General features: G+C 36.6%; 1 protein-coding gene across 1 annotated transcript in view; it reads left to right on the plus strand.

Moving 5' to 3' along the window:
• The first annotated feature begins 798 nt into the window (after window positions 1–798).
• Window positions 799–18,632, plus strand: part of CNTNAP2 (contactin associated protein 2) — a 2,991,056-nt gene continuing 2,973,222 nt past the window's right edge. The window contains exons 1-2 of the mRNA XM_053715812.1: window positions 799–832; window positions 3,430–3,546. Of these exons, the coding sequence (XP_053571787.1) occupies window positions 799–832; window positions 3,430–3,546 (151 nt within the window). The remainder of the gene's footprint in view (window positions 833–3,429; window positions 3,547–18,632) is intronic.

Raw genomic sequence — 18,632 nt, forward strand, 5'->3', positions numbered from 1 at the left:
TGTAAAATAAATTTTCCCTGAAAGTGTTCCCCAAGCTGCAGTGTATAAAATGTATGAGAAATTGCTCATTTCTGCTTCTTTTTGCAAAATAAAGAGCTGGATTTTCATTTTGAAACCACAGCCCATGAAAATAGGCTTGGCTTGCTGACAGTTCAGATCTAATTTTATCACTCAAATGCTTCCCTTTCTTATCTCTGTTTCTGTACAATACTTAGAAAGAACAATTAAAATTAACATGTTACAGCTTTATTTGTTCCACCCCTCCACTGTAAATATAATGTATTCTGCTGGCTGTGTTTACTTAGTTTCTCAATAGCCTATAACTAGGTATAGAAACTTTCAGTATACAGTATCTCACAAAAGTTAAAAATCCTTACATTTTTGTAAATATTTTATTATATCTTTTCATGTGACAACACTGAATAAATGACACTTTGCTACAATGTAAAGTAGTGAGTGTACATCCTGTATAACAGTATAAATTTGCTGTCCCCTCAAAATAACTCAACATACAGCCATTAATGTCTAAACTGTTGGCAACAAAAGTGAGTACACCCCTAAGTGGAAATGTCCAAAATTGTGCCCAATTAGCCATTTTCCCTCCCCGGTTTCATGTGACTCGATAGTGTTACAAGGTCGCAGGTGTGTTAAATTTGGCGTTATCGCTCTGACACTCTCTTATACTGGTCACTGGAAGTTCAACATGGCACATCATGGCAAAGAACTCTCTGAGGATCCATAAAGATGCCCTAGGCTATAAGAACATTGCCAAGACCCGACAAACTGAGCTGCAGCACGATGGGCAAGACCATACAGCGGTATCACAGGACAGGTACCACTCAGAACAGGCCTCACCATGGTTGACCAAAGAAGTTGAGTGCACGTGCTCAGCTTCATATCCAGAGGTTGTCTTTGGGAAATAGACATATGAGTGCTGCCAGCATTGCTGCAGAGATTGAAGGGGTGAGGGGTCCGCCTGTCAGTGCTCAGACCATATCCCACACACTGCATCAAATTGGTCTGCATGGCTGTCATCCCAGAAGGAAGCCTCTTCTAAAGATGATGCACAAGAAAGCCTGCAAACAGTTTGCTGAAGACAAGCAGACTAAGGACATGGATTATTGGAACAATGTCATGTGGTCCGATGAGACCAAGATAAACTTATTTGGTTCAGATTGTGTCCAGAGTGTGTGGCGGCAACCAGGTGAGGAGTACAAAGGGGGAGTGTCATAGTCTGGGCCTGTATGAGTGCTGCCGTCACTGGGGAGCTACAGTTTATTGAGGGAACCATGAATGCCAACATGTACCGTGACATACTGAAGCATAACATGATCCCCTCCCTTTGGAGACTGGGCCGCAGGGCAGTATTCAAACATGATAACGACCCCAAACACACCTCCAAGATGACAACTGCCTTGCTAAAGAAGCTGAGGTTAAAGGTAATAGACTGGCCAAGCATGTCTCCAGATCTAAACCCTATTGAGCATCTGTGGGTCATCCTCAAATGGAAGGTGGGGGAGCACAAGGTCTCTAAAATCCACCAGCTCTGTAATGTCCCCATAGAGGAGTGGAAGAGGACCCCAGTGGCAACCTGTGAAGCTCTGGTAAACTCCATGCCCAAAAGGGTTAAAGCAGTGCTGGAAAATAATGGTGGCCAGTTGGCCACACAAAATATTGACACTTTTGGCCAATTTTGGACATTTCCACTTAGGGGTGTACGCACTTTTGTTGCCAATGGTCTAGACATTAATGGCTTTGTGTTGAGTTATTTTGAGGGGACAGCAAATTTACACTGTTATACAGACTGTACACTCTACATTGTAGCAAAGTGTAATTTCTTCATTGTTGTCACATGAAAAGATTTAATAAAATATTTACAAAAATGTGAGGGGTGTACTCACTTTTGTGAGATACTGTAGGTAGGGATACTACAGGCTAAATCAGCTATTACAGATGTCAATATAAAGGTTAAGGAGCTATTTGTAAACAATATAATATACTCCAGCATGTAAAATGGACAAAATGGATTATTGGGAACAAATTAAAGGAGAGAAAGTTTTGGGGTAAACTAAACCTTTAATTGTTGCAATTGTGTTTCCCCTCCAATTGCTTTATTTGGAGGAGCCATTCTGGACTTGTTAATGCAGAAGCCATCGTTTTGCATTATGTTATATTTTTACCTCTACTCAGGCCAATTAGACAGAAATATGTAGCAGGGTTAGCTTTGAGGAGACTGCAGTGAACTTCCAGTTGTCAGATATGGATAACTCACAATTTCAGAGTTAAAGGGAAAGTCTACATTTTTAGTGCAGTTCAGACATTTTTACATAAAGTCTGCACTGTTTACTAAAAAGTTCCAAAGAATCCCCACACCCTTGAACCAGTGTTGATACCCAAAAAAAGTTATAACCTTTCTTAACAAAGAGCCTGAATGTTTATTGCAGAGTCCTGGGACTCTATTGCTCACTGGCTTGTAGGGACAACTCCTACATAAAAGTTGGTTTATTCAGTACAGGAACAGCTATCTTTAATAAAACAAAACACTATAATATGCATTAAAAATTCTGTTTTAGATAGAACATAAAAAATGTGTATCATATGCCTTTAAAGGGACAGTCAAGTCCAAAACAAACGTTCGTTATTTAAATAGGGCATGTAATTTTAAATAACTTTCCAATTTATTTTTATCACCAATTCTGCTTTTTTCTCTTGGTATTCTTAGTTGAAAGTTAAACCTAGGTAGGCTCATATACTAATTTCTTAGACCTTGAAGGCTGCCTCTTATCTAAATGCATTTTGACCGTTTTTCACCACTAGAGGGTGTTAGTTCATGTGTGTCATATAGATAACACTGAGCTCATGCACGTGAAGTTACCTAGGAGTTAGCACTGATAGGCTAAAATGCAAGTCTGTCAAAAGAACTGAAATAAGGGGGCATTTACAGATACTTAAATACAAGGTAATCACAGAGGTAAAAAGTGTATTATTATACCTGTGTTGGTTATGCAAAACTGGGGAATGGGTAATAAAGGGATTATCTATCTTTTTAAGCAACAACAATGCTGGTGTTGATTGTCTCTTTAACCAAATTTCCATGTTATATTATGTTTGTAATTTGGGAAGCTTTAACCAAATGAACAAGTAGTTATTTTAATGTCTTAAAATAGCTTAGAAAATTGAACCAAGCAGCATTACCCAGACAGCATAAAATATTTTGCACAGCATATTCAAATGAATTGCAATAGGACCCATAACTGATAAATGCATGTGAGGATTTGCTATACCATAGACTTGTTAGTGTTTAATTACTATTTTCATTTTGTCAAACAGCTAGTTAATGTTCTATGTGTTATCTTCAATGACAGAACGTTCCCCTGGCTCCACATAGGCACATTCTGAGAGACCACTGTGTGATGTCTTAATCTGCAGATTACAGACTAACTCCCAAGATATTTGCAGGGTTGATTCAGTTACAGCTGGGCTCATTTGCTCGCACAGCTAAATATGATCTTGCCACAGAAGTAATCTCCTCTGACTGTCAAGGGAGTAAGTCAAAATAGCAAAGGTCTTTCCTCTATCACTCTTTCTTTTGATACACTAATACTGAAATATTAATTCCTATAAACATCAAACAGGTGACATGTATCTTTCCCATAGTGTTACTAGGATATTTAAACATGGGTATATACCATATGATTATTATCAATCAAGCAACTGGAATATGTTGATAGCCAGTAATTACCTGGTAAATAGAAACTTTTTTTTTTTTACCAAGTTGCAACTAGAGGAATGAATCTGAATTGTAATAAACGTGAAGTTTTGGGGATTATTTAATCTTTATTTTTATGGATTTTTAACCCCTTAATAACACATATATATCCTTAAAAGGGTTTTAGCACAGTAATAGCATGGATCTTGTTGCAAGCGGTGAGACGCACTATTATAACATGATTAACTCCTAAAAGGCAATCGTCTATAGTGTGATCTCACCCCTGTCGGCGAGTACCACTCTATTAAAAAGGGTGACCATATTGCCGCTTTATATATGAAAAATACATATGTCAGGGATTTTTTTTCAGGGCTGTTTAAAGAAAGGTTTTGTATGAGAACCCTGACATATGTATTTTTCATATGTGTCCCTTTTTAAAACGGCAATATGGTCACCCTACTATTAAACCACTTCAAGTAAAAATGACAGCCCATATACAGGGTACATTGGCTATTGTTAATGGGTTAAACTATTTTTGCACTTTATGGGCTCAAACGTTTTGATATTCATAAGTAGTACAATACTACTAGTAGTAATAGTATGCAGCCAATATAGCAAGTCATTAGGATCACATTAAAGGGACAGTAAACATCTTAATATTTTAATAAAAACTGATTAATTTTGCAAAGTTAGCCAACTTTGCAATATAATTTCAATATTTATTTTCCCCCTTTTTATGTAATTTATCTGTGAAAATGTTCTTATTCTCTGACCTTTAAAAGCACCCTGCAGACTTATCAAGGCTAATCCTACTGCATACAGTATCTTCCCTTAAAGGGACATGGTACCCAAATGCTAAAACACTTGAAAGTGATGCATCATAGCTGTAAAAAGCTGACTAGAAAATATCACCTGAACATCTCTGTGTAAAAAAAAAAGAAGATATTTTACCTCAAAATATCCTAAGTGTTCACACCCCATTGTAAAGAAATGTAAACAGCCAATCAGTATGCCTGTCCCAGGAGTCTATATCAAAAGACCGAAGTACACAAGACAGAATGCCGCAATCCCGAAGTTCTAAATACCAAAAATTAAAATTGCCGCTACAACATAATCCCAAGTATTAAAATCCTGAAAAAATCCCTTACTTGTAAGATACCGGAAACCAGAATCCTGAAACAGTCCCGCAAGATTACATTGTTAATGTATCTTCAAGGGGGCACCCCGCCGATCCTCTGGCATCCACCCCAAGTGAACCTTGGGAAATGAGGTTTACAAGGGGGGCGAAGGCAAAATTATAGTGAAGATGGGGACATCACAGCACATTGTATCTATAGGTTTTTTAAGTTTAGGATTTAGCATTTTCGGGATTTTATAATTTAGGGATTTGTTTTTTTCTGCATTTTGATTTTCGGGATTTTACACATTAGGGATTATGATCTTTCAAGATTTAAAAATTCTGTCTTATGGTATTAGGGATCTTGAGTTTAGCGATTTTGATTGCTTCCCCTGTCCCTGGACCTGCAAGTGAGCATGCCTCATGCACACTCAGAAATCTCTTGAGATCATAGCAAAGCAGTTCATGACCTCAGCACTGCTGATGCTGATTGGCTGCTGTTCATTTCTTCCATTTTATTTTTACATGCAGCTGGGTGGTGACTGAACGATAACTTTTTACACAGCACTTACTCTGGTAAGCTGAGGAAATTGTGAGGTAAAATATCTTCCTTTTTTTACATAGAGATGTTCAGGTGATATTTTCCTGTCAGCTTTTTACAGTTATGCTGCATAACTTTCAAGTGATTTAGCATATAAGTATTTTGTCCCTTTAAGTGGCTTTAACATTTAACAACTGCAAAACAATACCTTCCCTTTAAAGGAAAAATACAATACAGCGTACCTTTAAAATAAATATTTAAATACCCTACGGCTAGATTTAGAGTTTTGTCGGTAACGACCCGCGTATCTAACGCTGGCTTTTTTCTGGCCGCACCTTTAAAATAACTCTGGTATTGAGAGTCCACAGAATGGCTGCGTTAGGCTCCAAAAAAGGAGCGTAGAGCATATTTAACGCAACTTCAACTCTCGATACCAGAGTTGCTTACGGACGCGGCCAGCCTCAAAAACGTGCTCGTGCACGATTCCCCCATAGGAAACAATGGGGCTGTTTGACCTGAAAAAAAACCTAACACCTGCAAAAAAGCCGCGTTCAGCTCCTAACGCAGCCCCATTGTTTCCTATGGGGAAACACTTCCTACGTCTACACCTAACACTCTAACATGTACCCCGAGTCTAAACACCCCTAACCTTACACTTATTAACCCCTATTCTGCCGCCCCCGCTATCGCTGACCCCTGCATATTATTATTAACCCCTAATCTGCCGCTCCGTAAACTGTCGCTACTTACATTATCCCTATGTATCCCTAATCTGCTGCCCCTAACACCGCTGACCCCTATATTATATTTATTAACCCCTAATCTGCCCCCCACAACGTCGCCTCCACCTGCCTACACTTATTAACCCCTAATCTGCCTAGCGGACCGCACCGCTATTATTATAAAGTTATTAACCCCTAATCCGCCTCACTAACCCTATAATAAATAGTATTAACCCCTAATCTGCCCTCCCTAACATCGCCGACACCTAACTTCAATTATTAACCCCTAATCTGCCGACTGGAGCTCACCGCTATTCTAATAAATGTATTAACCCCTAAAGCTAAGTCTAACCCTAACACTAACACCCCCCTAAATTAAATATAATTTTAATCTAACGAAATTAATTAACTCTTATTAAATAAATTATTCCTATTTAAAGCTAAATACTTACCTGTAAAATAAATCCTAATATAGCTACAATATAAATTATATTTATATTATAGCTATTTTAGGATTAATATTTATTTTACAGGTAACTTTGTATTTATTTTAACCAGGTACAATAGCTATTAAATAGTTAAGAACTATTTAATAGCTAAAATAGTTAAAATAATTACAAATTTACCTGTAAAATAAATCCTAACCTAAGTTACAATTAAACCTAACACTACACTATCAATAAATAAATTAAATACAATTCCTACAAATAAATTCAATGAACAACTAAAGTACAAAAAATAAAAAAGAACTAAGTTACAAAAAAATAAAAAAATATTTACAAACATTAGAAATATATTACAACAATTTTAAACTAATTACACCTACTCTAAGCCCCCTAATAAAATAACAAAGCCCCCCAAAATAAAAAAATGCCCTACCCTATTCTAAATTACTAAAGTTCAAAGATCTTTCACCTTACCAGCCCTGAACAGGGCCCTTTGCGGGGCATGCCCCAAGAAGTTCAGCTCTTTTGCCTTTTAAAAAAAAAACATACAATACCCCCCCCCAACATTACAACCCACCACCCACATACCCCTAATCTAACCCAAACCCCCCTTAAATAAACCTAACACTAAGCCCCTGAAGATCTCCCTGTTCCGATCAGCCAATAGAATGCGAGCTCAATCTGATTGGCTGATTGGATCAGCCAATCGGATTGAACTTGATTCTGATTGGCTGATTCCATCAGCCAATCAGAATATTCCTACCTTAATTCCGATTGGCTGATAGAATCCTATCAGCCAATCGGAATTCGAGGGACGCCATCTTGGATGACGTCATTTAAAGGAACCGTCATTCGTCGTTTAGTCGTCGGCCAGGATGGATGTTCCGCGTCGGAGGTCTTCAGGATGCTGCCGCTCCGCTCCGGATGGATGACGATAGAAGATGCCTCTTGGATGAAGACTTCAATCGGATGGAAGACCTCTTCTGCCCCGCTTGGATGAAGACTTCTACCGGATGGAGGACCTCTTCTTGCTCCACTTGGATGAAGATTTTGGCTCGGCTGGGTGAAGACGACTCAAGGTAGGGAGATCTTCAGGGGCTTAGTGTTAGGTTTATTTAAGGGGGGTTTGGGTTAGATTAGGAGTATGTGGGTGGTGGGTTGTAATGTTGGGGGGGGGTATTGTATGTTTTTTTTTACAGGCAAAAGAGCTGAACTTCTTGGGGCATGCCCCGCAAAGGGCCCTGTTCAGGGCTGGTAAGGTAAAAGAGCTTTGAACTTTAGTAATTTAGAATAGGGTAGGGCATTTTTTATTTTGGGGGGCTTTGTTATTTTATTAGGGGGCTTAGAGTAGGTGTTATTAGTTTAAAATTGTTGTAATATATTTCTAATGTTTGTAAATATTTTTTTATTTTTTTGTAACTTAGTTCTTTTTTATTTTTTGTACTTTAGCAAGTTTATTTCATTGTATTTATTTGTAGGAATTGTATTTAATTTATTTATTGATAGTGTAGTGTTAGGTTTAATTGTAGATAATTATAGGTATTTTATTTAATTAATTTATTGATAGTGTAGTGTTAGGTTTAATTGTAACTTAGGTTAGGATTTATTTTACAGGTAAATTTGTAATTATTTTAACTATTTTAGCTATTAAATAGTTCTTAACTATTTAATAGCTATTGTACCTGGTTAAAATAAATACAAAGTTACCTGTAAAATAAATATTAATCCTAAAATAGCTATAATATAAATATAATTTATATTGTAGCTATATTAGGATTTATTTTACAGGTAAGTATTTAGCTTTAAATAGGAATAATTTATTTAATAAGAGTTAATTAATTTCGTTAGATTAAAATTATATTTAATTTAGGGGGGTGTTAGGGTTAGACTTAGCTTTAGGGGTTAATACATTTATTAGAATAGCGGTGAGCTCCAGTCGGCAGATTAGGGGTTAATAATTGAAGTTAGGTGTTGGCGATGTTAGGGAGGGCAGATTAGGGGTTAATACTATTTATTATAGGGTTAGTGAGGCGGATTAGCGGTTAATAACTTTATTATAGTAGCGGTGCGGTCCGCTCGGCAGATTAGGGGTTAATAAGTGTAGGCAGGTGAAGGCGACGTTGAGGGGGGCAGATTAAGGGTTAATAAATATAATATAGGGGTCGGCGGTGTTAGGGGCAGCAGATTAGGGGTACATAGCTATAATGTAGGTGGCGGCTCTTTGCGGTCGGCAGATTAGGGGTTAATAATAAATATAATATAGGGGTTGGCGGTGTTAGGGGCAGCAGATTAGGGGTACATAAGTATAACGTAGGTGGCGGTCGGCAGATTAGGGGTTAAAAAATTTTAATCGAGTGTCGGCGATGTGGGGGGACCTCGGTTTAGGGGTACATAGGTAGTTTATGGGTGTTAGTGTACTTTAGAGCACAGTAGTTAAGAGCTTTATAAACCGGCGTTAGCCCAGAAAGCTCTTAACTACTGACTTTTTTCTGCGGCTGGAGTTTTGTCGTTAGATTTCTAACGCTAACTTCAGACACGACTCTAAATACCAGAGTTAGAAATATCCCATTGAAAAGATAGGATAGGCAATTGACGTAAGGGGATCTGCGGTATGGAAAAGTCGCGGCTGAAAAGTGAGCGTTAGACTTTTTTGAATGACTCCAAATACCGGCCGGTAGCCTAAAACCAGCGTTAGGAGCCTCTAACGCTGGTTTTCACGGCTACTGCCAAACTCCAAATCTAGGCCTTTGTTAGGGAGTGCTGTACTATAAAATACATATGAAAAAGTAAAATGATTAGACTTTTGTAACATTTAGGTATTTATGTTAGTGCATTATAGAATGTGTGAGCCTTTGTGTTTTTTGTTGTTGTTATAATACTTATTTCCTATACAATATTGTCAAAAGAAGCCCCTCATATATCACTATGTGTAGTGACTAGTGTTGCCACCTCGGCCATGTTATGAGTTACACATGTTGCAGGGTGTGTAGGGAGGAGGAACATGTATTGTGTTTCTGGACAGCACTATTCATATTCCTCCCTGCACACCCTGCAGCATGTGTAACTTATAAGTGTTCTGTATTTTAAGGGACAGGTGGCAACCCTAGTAGTGACAGTTCGTCAGGGGCTATCCCTTGCCCTCATGTGAAGAGATTATCTAGTACAGATTGATATGCTGATAACCAGATAAGCCATTTAAATAGCTGATTCTGATAAAAAAAAAAAAAAACGCACACAGAGCAAATGTAGAAACTTGTGACTCATAAATGCATACATTAGAGGAACATAAGCAGAATAATGGACTGATTAATTTTTATTACAACCATTTTCATGAAAGGATACACTTAAGTTTTTATTATGTCTACCATGGTAGGATTAGATATGTAATGATTCGTAAGAGAATTTGCATTACATACATTTCCAATAACTTGCAACTCTGAGGGGGAAAATAGTACATTTGTTTAATGCCATGAAATGTATAGACATAGATTTAAGGATTATGGGAGTTATCTATTAAAGTGATAAACATTTAGTGGAGTGCTAAATTATTGTGCACCATTTAATAGAAAATTACTGCATTAGGCAGTTTTTGGGCTTTAAAGTTGGTGGAAGTGGGGTGTTAGAAGGAAAAAAATGGCACTGAAAAGTGCCTTTACATTGTGGTCTATGGGAACCCTGTGTTCCTATAGACCACAATGTAAATATTTATGTATATTATTATATATATATTTATGTGTTTTACACATATTAGCACATATACATTTAAAAATGCTACCCATCACTGCACTACTTACCCCCTTTGCTGCGTGAGGTTCTGAGCCTATGGAAGCACGCTATCGTGAGCGCAATGTTTCCTAGCAATGTGAACGCGAGCTGTGATTTACTTGTAATACCAGCGCTCATTATCGTGCACTGGTATTACAAAGTGGAGCATTAAAATTGATTGTATGCAAGCAATATTTAGTGCTCCACTTGTAATCTAGTCCTTAAAAAGGTAGTGGAAAATAATTACAACATCCTATAATAGTCTACTGGGGTTATAGATAAAAATGAAATTTAAAAGATTATTAACTAAAAAAAAAATTATATTATGCAGCTAAATCTGTTTGTTGTATTTTTTGAATGATAAAAAATGTTTAGGGATTTTGAACTAAAAGGAAGTGAATGTTTATGCACAACTTATTTTAGGCATATACTGCACAATTGTAGTTAAGAAACACCATGCAGCCCTCATCTGAGGCTCTCAGCCTTGTGTCCACAAAATCCAAACAGATGAGATGATTGGCGATAATAAGCGTTGTTAGGTGAACTTGCCGATCACAGAGATATCAGTGCATTAATTAAAAGAATGTTATTGATACAAGTATCCCAGGCACCTTATCAGGCCATCTAAAAAAAATCCAAATATTTTGTATGATGTCTCTCCATGGCTGTGAGTTTTTGATCATCTGGCTCTTAGAGCTTAATTTATCAATCCATGGCATACAGGGGCATACATATTCGCCCCTGTCCGCATGAGCTCTCCTCTGGCAGGCAGCAATTCGCACAGCCAATCATGCGTGGACAGAAGCTGTCAATCTCCCCGGTTGGAAGAGAATGGGGAGATTTAAATTATCCACCTAAGATGAATAAATTGTTTGTGTGAACCAAGCTCTCCTCTTGCAGTCAAAGTGGAGAAAAGGGCTTAATAAATCTAGCCCTTAGGGGCATATTTATTAAGCTCTGTATCAAGAAGTTATAAAGACCACTGCTCCATAACTTGTCCGCCTACTCTGAGGCGGCGGACAGAAATCAACCTGATCGAATTTGATCAGGTTGATTCACACCCCCTGCTAGGGACTGACTGCGAATCTGCAGGGGGCATCATTGCACCAGCAGTTCACAAGAACTACTGGTGCAATGATAAATGCCGACAGCGTATGCTGTCGGCATTTATCGATGTTCCGCGATGTGCAGCAAACATGATACGCTACTTCGTATCATGGCCGCTCGCACATTGGTAAATAGGCTACAGGCTCGCCGGAAACAGAAATTATGATGCAGCGGTCTAAAGACTGCTGCTCCATAACCTGTCCGCCTGTGCTGAGGTGGCGGACAAAAATCAACCTGATCAAATTCAATTGGGTTGATTGACAACCCCTGCTAGTGGCCAATTGGCCAAATGCAGGGGGCGGCATTGCACCAGCTGTTCACAAGAACTGCTGGTGCAATGATTAATGCCGACAGTGTATGCTGTCGGCATTTATCGATGTGCGGCGGACATAAATAGACCCCTTAGTGTCTTTTGAGTAAACACATTGTTCCCCATGAACTCATCAAGTATTCGCAGCATTACTTCACACCTGGAAAATTTCTCTGTGTGCCAGGTGAAAGGGTGCTACATTACCCTTAATGCCCAAATCATTAATTTTATGAACACTTATATGGTTGATAAACTAACATTAAGATACCGGTGCATGAAATGTATATCTGCTAATTTGAGTTTTTTTATTTGTAAAATGGTCTCTTATTTATTAGCATTCTATTTACAAAGGAACGCTAGCACCATAAAAATTAAAAATGTGTTACTCCTGTTTCTCCAGATGTGTATCAAGGTGGCAAACATAGAAACAGATGTTCTGATAAAGACTGCTAATTTATTTATGTTGCAGTTTTTATGTGTCTGCTATCAGGCTCCTAATGTCTGGGTTAGATATCAAACAATTATATAAAGTATTATCAACATATTTATAAATATTGATAATGAGCTACACTGTGTAAGCAAAATAATATGGCTGAGCTAATTAAATTTGTTAAAGCTCCTCATCGTCTGAGTATTAGGAAGTGTCCTTGTGACATACATATGCATGTTCCTTCACTGCACAGTGGCTTCATCTGAACCATATTATCCTCCGGCAAACATCTGGCTTGGCTCATTCAAATATTCATGATCTGGTCTATAAAAGGATTCTTAAAAGGTTTCATTGTAAAAATGGCTACTTAATATTTTGGACAGTTCATAGCAATTATAACTGCATGCAAAATGTGCTTGTTCTGAGTAACTTAGTAAATGTAGCGTACCTAATGATTACAAAAGACCTTTTGCTGCCATGCAATAGCACAACAAGATAGTTTCCATTCCTGACTGGCAGCTGTGATATGTAAAAGCTAGCTTATCAGTAATTATGGAACCATCCAAAATGCATTTGGTAAAGGTGACTCCATAAATGTTCTTTTATCATAGAAAAACAAAATATATATACATTTTATATATACAGTATATATATATATATATATATATATATATATATATATATATATATATATATATATATATATATATATATATATATATATATTATGAAGGCATTTGACTATGAGGACTTTTTAGTATATAGCAATGTGTTTTATATTGAGTGAACACAAAAGGGGTCGATTTTGCTGCAGGAAGAACCCACAAAAACTCACGTGTTAAATTATTTTTATTGTAAAAAAATGAGACGCTTTTAACTTTGACACTTAAAGGGACAGTAAATTCAAAATTAAACATTCATGATTTATCTATATAAATCATGAATGTTTCATTTTTAATTTACTGTCCCTTTAAGTGTCAAAGTTAAAAGCGTCTCATTTTTTTACAATAAAAATAATTTAACACGTGAGTTTTTGTGGGTTCTTCCTGCAGCAAAATCAACCCCTTTTGTGATTTTAAGCAACATTCCAATTTGCTTCTATTATTAAATTTGCTTTGTTCTTTTGGTATCCTTTGTTAGCTAGGTAGACCAATAGGAGCTCATCAATGTGCATGTGTATTTATCAGCCTATGACAGCAACTATGAATAACACTGCTATATACATTGTTGCAAACATTGCTGCCAGATGGATAAATACACATGCATCTGACCTAACCTATAATTACTCTTTAACAAAGAATACCAATTAAACTACACACAATTTATGATATATGTTAATTGAAAATTTCTTTAAAATGTTATGTTCCATCCAATCCATTTAAGTTTAATTTTGACTCTATTGTCCCTTTAAAATAATCCTCGAATATGTCTTTGAAGATATTTTATATACAGTAGAAATGTGTAATTATATGTGTTTCTGTTTTAGACATGACATACATATACTGATTGTATGATGCCTGAAATATAAATCATAAAACAGAATTTGCCTGTGAAAATAGACTTTCTTCCATTGTAAAATCCCCCATGTCACCGAACGTACACCTCACAATATCCACTTTGCAAAAACCCCTACATCAAAGTACCCCCAATATGTAACACCCCATAAAATCTAATTATCTACATAATCCATCACACTATAAATATCTATATGATATTACAGCTGCATAATGATATCCATCTAGAAGCCTCCTAGACCAAATGCCCCAAAACCAAAAGTTCCCCTTCCAAACACTAAAAAAATTGACAGTCCTCTCAGTCCTCATTATGGATTAGCACTAACCCATAATTCCCTTTTATTTATGTTATTTAAATAATTGCTATTCATTATCTGGTTAACCAATCAAAATGGGTTGTGAGGACTCCCTTTGAAAATGTACCCCTCCCACTCGTATTATTGGTTAATCATTTTTTTTTTAATCAAAATAATGGGGATCCTCAATTATCACAGTGAGAATCTCCCACCACAAATTACTTTATTAGTTGTGACCTGATTCCCCCACCTTGTTATCTCCAACATCTTTGTCTCACAATTAATTGTAAGAGTGCTGACCTGACTTCCGTGGGTAATAACCTAAACTGCAACCCACCCCCTCTAGTCTCTACAACAGCTCCAATATCTGTATCCTTATTTATTGCTATGTTGTTCTATGGCGATGTATCAGAGATTATCAAGTATACATCTGAATGTAGAGGTCAGAAAGGCTACATTTTTTCCACTTTGTAATTAACACCATAGTAAATACATGCTCGGAAGCGACTGGTTTGCCACAATGGAGAAAAATATTTCTAAGTATACCTTGCATGTAGGAGTATATGTTTTGATAATGTAATCACTGAATGTTCCGCTGTACAGACAGACCCTTGATAACTAGTGCTACTGGATTTGTGATACATAGTTAATATGCACTCCAAAGGTTATAAATCAATTATTATTGTACTAAATAGGTTACGGTCAATTATGTGGATGCCATGCATGTTGTGATTCATAAATTACAAAGATTTACAACGAAAACAGGATTCATAAAAGTGTTTGGAAATGTGCCCCTGTATGCCATGGATTGATAAAATGAGCACTAAGCAGTGGTTATGCATCATTTTTAAAGGATTTTACATAAATATTCTAGAGTATGGCTTAGTGTTTAATGAATGCAATAAAAACAGGATGCCAGTTTTGCCCATACTGAGAAGAGGCAGCATGCAACTTAACCCCTTAATGATTTTTTTTTTTACTTTCTATGGGGGTTGCTTTTTTTTATAGCTAGACTGTGCTATTTTTAGAAGCCAGCAGGAGGGAGGGAGGGTGTAATAGCGTGGTCTTGCCACTCGTGGAAAGATCTTCTCTATTATAAACAAAGAATCCCTTAATGACCAGCGACATACAGGGTAAGTTGTGGTCATTAAGGGGTTAAGTTCAAAACATGTTAGCTCTCTTATCTCCCTAAGGACATTAGCTGCACTTTGATTTTCTAAGTCCTCATTTTTCAAGAAAATAATTAGGTTGTTTGCTGTTTTTCAACACAGTTTTTTTCCTGTTGTGTTTACTTTGATCTAACATATTTATTTTTACTTAGGAAGCCCTGATTCATACCCCTTTAAATATGTTACAAACGCGATTTGCATAGCACATTTTAAGTAAAAACTGTTTAAATCAAAACTAACAGTTACATATAAAATATATGAGCTATTTCAGATATGCTTAACAAATGTGTTACTATAAATTCTGCCGTTATGTTTATACATTAGCATCAGTCTCTTGGAAAACATTTGCAACCAAATCACAGATCTAGTATGTAATTTGGCATGTGGTGCACAGTACAAAGTTAAAATTCCCTATTGGAACACTATAATTTGTTAGTAAATTCATATTTTTTAGAGTAACAGGATTTTTCAGCTCATGATATTATTTTTTTTAAGTTTTTTTTTAATTAGTATTTACCAAAACCTTATGGTAGATTGGTTAAATGTTAGAGATAAGAGGCATGCTGTATTTTGAGATGCCAAATATATCTGCTATTTTTAATTTTGATAGTAACAGTAATTCAGTTGCATAGTATATGATATAGTTCCACGTATATGACTCAATAATGTCCAAAACCACTATGCGAGCGGGTAGAAAATAATATAATAAGGCAGAGAGGATAATCAACATTAAAGGGCATTAAAGGGACAGTCTAGTCAAAATTAAACTTTCATGATTTAGATAGGGCATGCAATTTTAAACAACTTTCCAATTTGCTTTTAGCATCAAATTTGCTTTGTTCTCTTGGTATTATTTGCTGAAAGCTAGACCTAGGTAGGCTGATATGCTAATTTCTAAGTCTTTGAATGCCACCTCTTACCTCAGTGCATTTTCACAGTTTCTCGTAGCTAGATAGCGCTAGTTCATGTGTGCCATATAGAAAACATTGTGTTCACTCCCATGAAGTTACTTATGAGTCAGCGTTGACTGGCTAAAATACAAGTCTGTCAAAAGAAGTGAAATAAGGGGGCAGTCTGCAGAGGCTTAGATACAAGGTAATCACAGAGATAAAAAGTATATTAATATAACAGTGTTGGTTATGCAAAACTGGGGAATGAGTAATGGATTATCTATCTTTTTAAACAATAAATATTCTGGAGTAGACTGTCCTTTTAAGGTCAATGTGATATTTATACACCTGAAATGATTGACAACATACATATTTAAAAATATCAAAAATTGTGTTACTATACATTGCTTTGCAGTTCAGGGACATACTTTTTGAAAAGTCTATGAAATGTTGTTTTACAAAGTGTTGTTCATGCTACCTTATAGACTATTACTGAAGTATGATGTGCAGATAATTACTGTTAATATTTATTTGAAAATCCTCACCTAATTCTGTAATCCTAGGGACACAAATAGGGTTACCACAATGACACTAATTCATGAAAATAGAAATGCAGATACATAATAATGATAATAATAATATTAATGATAAAGGAGGTTGACCATGCTCTAAAGGGCTTATTATCGACAGCAGTGTTTCTCAACTCCAGTCCTCAGGACCCTTAACAGGCCAGATATTAATTATATCTTAAAGGGAACCACAACACCTGCTTGAAATATTTTAAACCAATATTTTTTCATTATGCAAAATATACTGACTTTAATTCTGTATGCAGTCTTCATCTTACTACATTCTGTTGTAGATAAAAGTTTTATCATTTAAACATTGCTCAGCAGCCTTGTACCTGCAATGTAAGCTGCCATATTGCAACGCACGTTCCACAACAGTGGGTCACGTGATGCACACGGCACCTTCTATTTCTAAAGGAAGCAGATTGAGCCCTGCAGTGTCTAAGAAGAACGGCTTCAGGCAGAAAGGCACTGTTATGTTTAAAAATAGAACACGCAGGGAAGGCAGTGGGAGGGGGAGGAGAGGAATGCACAGGAGGAGGAGAGGAATGCACAGGGGGAACTTGGAAGAAAGGCTCCGGAGTAAATATGTAATGTAGATGAATGCAAATGCCTTGTTACAATTTTATATGCGGAGTGTTTGCTTTCTTTCTTCCCCCTGTGCCTCCCTCTCCTCTCCCTCACATTTGCTTCCCTGCGTGTGCTATTTTTAAACATAACAGTGCCTGTCTGCCTGAAGCCGTTCTTCTTAGACACTGCAGGTCTCAATCTACTTCCTCAACTTTAGAAATAGAAGGTGCCATGTGCATCACGTGACCCACTGTTGTGGAACCAACTTAGCAATATGGCAGCATACTTTGCAGGTACAAGTCTGAAGAGCAACGTTTAAATGATAAAGCTTTTATCTACAACAGAATGCAGTAAGATGAATATACTGCATACAGAATAGTTTGTTAGTTTATTTTGCACAATTAAAAAAAGTTAGTTTAGAACATGTCAAGCAGGTGTTGTGGTTCCCTTTAACTAGAGCACAGGTGAAATAATCATCTGAAGGGTGAGAGCAGGTTAGTAACCATGGTTACTGATCAGCTGATTATTTCCCCTGTGCTCTAGTTAAAGGGATATTCCAGCCAAAATTGGAAACCACATGGATGTATTTCGGTATTGAACAAAAGCATTTATGTAATATACATGTATTAGCAAAAATACTTCTAATAAAATTTATAGCTGTTTCAAAGGTGTATTTAAGTATGCACCGTGCACCAGCATTTTAAACACAGCACTTGTTCAGAGAGCCTAAGGTTTTTGTATCATCTGGTAATTTCTCAATTTGGTCATTGATGACATGATACAAGCCCCACTGATGATCTGAGCAGCTGCATTATTTAAAATGTGGGTGCAGTGACAATATCTAGCTATGCTTCACATGCACGTGCAGAGAAAAATGTTAACACTAAAACAGTGATAATTTTTACTAGAACCATTTTTGCCAATACATGTATATTGCAAATATGTTTCTATTCAAATATGTAATAAATCTATGTGCATTTAATTTTTGACTGGGGTGTCCCTTTAAGATATAATGAATATCTAGCATATTAAAGGGACATAATACTCATATGCTAAATCACTTGAAACTGAGGCAGTATAACTGTAAAAGGCTGACAGGAAAATATGACCTGAGCATCTCTATGTAAGAAGATAGTTTACCTCACAATTTCCTCAGCTCCCCAGAGTAAGTTCTGTGTAAAAGGTTATACTTCAGCTGCTGTCCAGCTACAGGTAAAAAAATAAATAAAAAAAAATGATGAAATGAACAGCAGCCAATCAGCAGTGCTGAGGTCATGAACTCTTTGACTGTGATCTCATGAGATTTCATAGTAAACTTCCTTAAACTGAATAGGGAAATAATCAGTGTGCATGAAGCTCACTCCCTTGCCTGTCCCGGAACAGACATACTGATTTGCTGCTTAAAGTCCTTTGCAATGGGGTTTGAATACTTAGGACATTTTGAGGTAAAATATCTTTCTTTTTTACATAGAGATGT

Source organism: Bombina bombina, chromosome 5 (genome assembly GCF_027579735.1).
Source record: "Bombina bombina isolate aBomBom1 chromosome 5, aBomBom1.pri, whole genome shotgun sequence".
NCBI classification, from domain to species: domain Eukaryota; kingdom Metazoa; phylum Chordata; class Amphibia; order Anura; family Bombinatoridae; genus Bombina; species Bombina bombina.